The 6,136-nt window shown below is 40.0% G+C and overlaps 1 protein-coding gene across 1 annotated transcript; it reads left to right on the forward strand.

The window, feature by feature from the left end:
• Positions 1-1,144: 1,144 nt before the first annotated feature.
• On the forward strand, positions 1,145-5,692 carry LOC104485380 (lymphotactin). The gene is made up of 3 exons (XM_010127708.2): positions 1,145-1,292; positions 3,823-3,940; positions 4,669-5,692. The coding sequence occupies exons 1-3, from the start codon at positions 1,145-1,147 to the stop codon at positions 4,772-4,774; spliced, it is 372 nt and encodes a 123-aa protein (XP_010126010.2). The 3' UTR covers positions 4,775-5,692.
• Positions 5,693-6,136: the final 444 nt, after the last annotated feature.

The raw sequence follows: 6,136 nt of genomic DNA on the forward strand, positions 1-6,136 counted from the left end.
CCTAACAAAGTATTGCTTTTTCTACGAGGTATAGAAGTGCTCCAGAGCATAAAGCACAAGAGGAGATTTCTGCTCAGAGACTCTGGACAACAATGCCAGCTCAGGTGCTGCTTCGTGTGAGGCCTGGGGGTCCACAGATTGCTTGAAAAATATTTGCAGGCACAAAACTGCTGGCAGGTAGCAATGCTGTCCAGTCACTCAGACCACCTTACTGCAACATAGAAAGGACACCTAAAACTGGGTACAGACCACAAAAAAGGACACTTTTGATAGAGGTACAATTGGCACAAGTTGACAGACCTGTTATCAACACCATGTTTGCATGGAAGTGCAATGAACTTTTTTCTTCTTTCCTACAAATTGTGCCTCTCTGCCTGGTTACTTTCTTGGGCTCCATTCTTTATACTAGAAAGAGCACCCCACAAAAAAAAAAAAAAAAAACCCACATAACAAAAAAAAAAACCCCAAACTTTATAAACTCTTATTCCTCTTTGAAACCACTGTATTTTAGTTATGTGTGACTGGCAGGAGGGCTAGTGGATCTGGCTCTGTATGTAAAACTGTGTTCACTCTTCCTTCTCCCAGCACATAGCGATATCGGCTTTGGCTACATCGAATTATGGAGAAAGCAGAGGAGTTTTGACAAGCTCCACCACACATAGGAAACAGGAGTGATACACCTCCAAAGTTATGTGTTAAAGTGACCAACTATCTACAGCCCCTATGGAAACAGCCAAGACGTTCCCGTTTCCATCATCCTTTAGCTCACAGTTCCCCTTTTAAGCGGTCCATCGGTCAAAGAGGTACTTCTGAATCTTACTCTGTGCCTCTGCGGTGCGGCTTAGCTACACCTCTCTAAATCGAGGTGTGAAAGGACAGGAACATTTGTTAAAGGTTTCCACTACAGAACAAGAGCTCTCACTTTTTGCAGCTTGAAATAAACCCTACACGCAACACAGAAGCAAGTGCAACCACAGCAGGGTTTGGGCAGGAAAAGCCTTCACAGGGGGGGCTACTGAAGGACGAGGCTGGGGAGAGGAGGTGGTTCTCTGTCACCAGAAAAAGTACTGCCACTCAATTTTTTCCACTTATAGTCAAGGCCCACCGTGACGCCCCAAGAGTAAGCACAAGAACTGACCACTGAATGACAATATATAAACTCTGTGAAAGGAGGCTGATAATAGCCACTTTCTTCTCTGCCTTGACAAAGAAGCCACCAGCAATGAAACTCCACGCTGCAGCTATCCTCGTCATCTTCTGGCTTGGAATCTTCACAGTGCAGACGGTGAAAGGTAAGTTTACAACTCAAGGGGGAGACAGGAATTGCTCCACATTGCACCGGTGGTCTCATGAGCAGGATTCATTCTCAGCTAGAGCTGATTCATCAGTTAAAACTCGCAAGAAATCCAGATCAGAACCACAAGAAAGATATATGGGACATCTCATCTGATGTCCTGTCAATTAATGGTTGGCTTCTGCCTTAATGCAAGGAGAGTTTCCGTGCCTTAGAACACTTATAGGGTTTCTGTGCATTATTCTCTCTCTTAAAATCATGAAATCTTGAAGACATAATGTCTTTTAATCTCACTAATGCCATACAGCAATGAGTTCTATAGGTTAGTAACATTTTATGAAAAATATTTCTTGAATAAGACGTACTTTTTTCTTTTTCTAGATATATTACTTCTATATGTATTTTTATTATATTTTTTGTCTTTCTTTAACTATATAGCCTTAATCCCTCTAATGTCTCTATGATAAAAAGTTCTTCAAGTTCTGTACCACATATTGCCTATTTGCTTGTTCCTAGGCAAATGTTTTGGTACAGACAGGCAAACTACAGAAAAAAAACTGCAAAGGAGAGCAATGGATTTATACAATGTCTCCTCTCTCTCTCTCTCTCCCTGATTTCATACAATTTAACATCTTTTTTGAGACCATTTATGAGCACTGAGATGAGCCATATTTATTAGCCATGCTGTAAATAAGTTTGTTTACGTTTAGGTCTGTGACTTTTGAATTAGGCTACGTGTACCATGCAAAAATGTGAGCATACACACATAAGCATCTGTCTTATACACAGATTCATGCAAACAAGCACATAAAAATCACAGAAAACACTCATATGCAGGCTATACGCAAACCCACAGAAACATGCAAAGAGAAACACATAGAAAAGGCATCTTCACAAAACCACACCGAAACCAAACTGAGACCTGCTAAGCATTCACAAGATTATGTAGCTACACAGAATATGTTGACCTAGTGCTCCTAGAGCTAGGTCATACTACATTCTCCTACGTCAATGATTGTTACTGCTGTTCATCTCGACAATGTGTGGCTTCGTATCACAGACTGCCAGTTCGTAATGTCATTCTCCAGGTTGTATAATTTGCCATAAACATCACCAAGTCTGAAAAAGCACACTGAGGTGGTGTGCAAGGGATAGAAAAAGGATTAGAAAGAAGAATTATAAAGAAAAAAAAATAAAACCACCAGAAAAAAAAAAAAGGGTAGTTATAGGTGCAGAGTAGTTTAGTTTTGTTCCCAGGCTTAGAGAAGCTCTGCTGGTATTCCCTGCATGTGTTCCCTGGAGATAGTTCAGGAGTAGAGACAATATGTCCAGGACTAGTAAGGATTGCTTGACTATCTTCGAGCTCTTTAATGCCACATCTTGAAAACCAGTCTGAGGGAGGCAGTAAGATACATATTTCTAATGAATCATCATCAAAAAACACATTGTGTTACTTGTGACTAAAGCAGGATCAGAAGAGATATTCCTTCAGGCAAACAAAATCTCAAGAATTAGCTGCTCTGCCAGTACCCATGTACTGGCTATGCTACAGGTTCTCCAAAGGCTGATGTGTGTTTGCCTCAGCTACTCCAATTATTTCAAATGAATAAAAGCTCACTGATAATGAAATTATGCGAAGCAGGTTTTATATTTAGCAAGTTCTACCTGAACAGCTCCTGGACTTCTCTCAAGCCAGTTTCTCTACAAATTCTTTACGAAGAAACTTCAGAATACAGTAGTGTTCTGTTTGTCCCCCTCATGCCTTCTCAAATCTGTCTTTGATGGGTGGGAGAAAACCAAAAACTAGCAGGCAGAGGCTTCCAGTAATGTATACATAAACTCTGTCTCACTTAAACTAACAGTTTTAGTTATCATCATGTAAGGTAACAACTGCCCAGAGAATTTTACAATGATATTGCAATCCTCTATTAATCATCAGTGCATTTCCCTGAAATGTATTAAAATGTGGGAGGAGAGGATTAAGTGGCACTCTATGGCCTATGAAACCAGACTTCTAGCAAGAGTATGCAAGTACTTAGCCTTCTGGCAGATATACCTCCCTTCATTCAACAATTTCTTGGATGTCCAGTGTGGGACAAGTAGCCTTTCCTTCACTTGGAAAGTAGAGGGAATTACTGATCCACATTCAGATAACATTTGGAAATCCACCCAGTAAAGTTGCTGGCTCTCATATGGACACTTATTTGCAGATGATACAGACTTAATTATGAATTATGCGAAATACCTTTTCTGCTATGGAAGCAGTGGCTCCCTAGGGGCAAAATTATTATACAGCTGTTCAGGAGAATAAGTAAAGATTAGTATCTTAACTGAAGTAGCAATAACACTTTAGAGACGGTAGGACGCATCACAAAAATTACCTTAAGCTCTCCTGTATAATTGGTATTGTGGCTGTACGTCATGAGACACTCATGTTCTGATCACAAGCAGAAATCTGCTAGAATTCATGGCTAAATATGAATATACTATTGAATGCCTTTGCCATTTATCTATTTTTACCCTTCTAGGGAGCATTGGAAGTCAGTCCATGCGCAAAATCAGTTGTGTAAGTCTGCCTACACAGGAATTGAAGATCCGAAATTTTGTCAGCTATGAAAGGCAAAAAAACCCAGTAAATGCCATCATGTAAGTATCCAGTGCACAGTTCACCTTCAGACACACCTGTGCAAACATGCTACCATGGAAAAGGGAAAGCTCATCAGAAGACACTTCATGGCCCAACTCACTAAATCTAGCTAGTTCAGGTTACCCTTCCAGTTCCCCCATGAAGCAGTCACTTGGCAGCTGAGGGAGTGAGGGGAGAGGGGTGGGCCTCAGAGACCTGGGAGATATATGCTGATCACAAATGCTGGCAAAAATCTCACTGAACAGCCAGATCTTTTGTGCCCAGAAAGTGGGGAAAAATCTCAGCAAGGGGTCAGGGTGGAGCAGTCAAGTCCAGTGCACTAAGGGGAGAGATCATTTGGAAGAATCTGGGATAACTCTGACTCCTGCTAGGAGCTGTATTTAATCCTTTGACCTCATGAGCATGCATTTTTATCATGGGATCTGCTCCTGGGAGGAATATGTGCATCATTATTTCATTTAAAAAATCTCAGAATACCAGGTATGTTCCCCTTTTTAAATGTCAGTATATATGCACATGACCATGTACATTACATACATATCTATGCCATAAATAGGGAACTAATGTTGCTAACTTTTCTTATTCTACCTAACAATCACAAACTCTGGCATGCGATATGGTTTTACCATATTGTTCCTCATGTTCTGTGTAAAAACCAAGAACAGTAAACCTGGGTTTGGAGACTGGAATTTAATGACCACCTGATTTGCTTTCTTTCTTCCCATAGGTTTGTGACCAGGAAAGGTATCAAGATATGTGTAAGCGCAGATCAGAAATGGGTGCAGGATGCTATGAAGAGAATAGATAAAAAACAGAGCACCAAAGGCAAATAATCCTGTCCTAGGCAAGCATCTAAGGACAACTAAATGGAATCATTATCACTGCTGCACATAACAGGGAAAGCCTTAGTATCTGCTTTTAATTCCTATTTATTAATTGGCAATAAAGTCTGTGAGCAAACATGAACTCACCAGAATCTGTTCATCACTGGTTGAATGTCTGCTGACTTCTTAGTTTTATAGCCAGACTCTGTTACACTGTTTATTTTCTGAAATGCTTGTTAATATTTATTTACAACTGAATGTAGATATCTTCTCATCCTTGCTGTCTTGGCCAATATGGCTTTTAAAGGTGAAAGCAGATTGCTTCACATACTGTAGGAAAGAAGATGACCTCCCACAAAGCTGGATGAGTGCAGATCTCCATCCTGATGGAGGTCAGAATGTTCTGCATTGAGTGCTAAGTTTGAGAAGGTGCTTATAATTTAATGGTTACTCATATTATCAATAAGTAAACTCATCTCATGCTTCAGGCTATCACCTGAACAGTGCGATATTCGGAAGAAGATCCTTGGGCCTTCTATTTTTATACAAAGTATTGCACTATTAGCTCAGTCCACAATGATGTATGAATACTCTCACCAAGGGATGACCTGAGTAATTCAGGGTAACTCTATGAATGTAAACCCATTCAGCCTTGTACTGGGGAAGACTTATCTTACCCACTGACTTCTGTGAAGTTACTTCAGTTTCACCCTCATGTGAGACAAATCTGAAACAATTGTTTTACTTTTTCCTTTGCTTTTCTCTCAATAAGCAAGAGCAAACCATGTCTGTAATCTCTATTTCATAAACTCTTAAGAACTCCCTGCCCTAGAGAACTATTTATATGTAAATGTCTTATATTTTTTAAATTTATAAATTCTACTAGCAGAAGGTTTTGAATTTTAATAAATTTACTACAAATTTAGAATCAAATGGTACGTTTGTCCGCTTGTTTGTAACGCAGATGGAGACTGCCGAAACTAGTACCAAGATAACAGCACAAATCTGAGAACTTTCGGGCAAGCCGGCGAGAGCTGACACTACTGCCTATTCATGACTCAGATTGTTCAAAAGCAATCTGATTCTGAGCTTTCTACACCATATTTCATCTGTAAAGCCCATATTTCAGACAATAGCTCTTAAAGTTCAGGTACTTAAAACTCAGACTTCATACACGTGGGATGATCCCCACATTATCAGAAGTAGACATGGAAGAGCTCTGAGCAAAGAGAGAAAAAAAAAAAAAAAACCACTGTGTTTGACGAGCTTGAGAGTTGGAGGAGAGGTATAGGCAGAGGGGCTCCAGGAATAAACTTCCTCAGGGATGTAGCCTGCACTGTTTCATCACAAATAACTTCTTATCGATACACA

Source organism: Chlamydotis macqueenii, chromosome 1 (assembly GCF_036417535.1).
Source record: "Chlamydotis macqueenii isolate bChlMac1 chromosome 1, bChlMac1.mat, whole genome shotgun sequence".
Lineage (NCBI taxonomy): Eukaryota > Metazoa > Chordata > Aves > Otidiformes > Otididae > Chlamydotis > Chlamydotis macqueenii.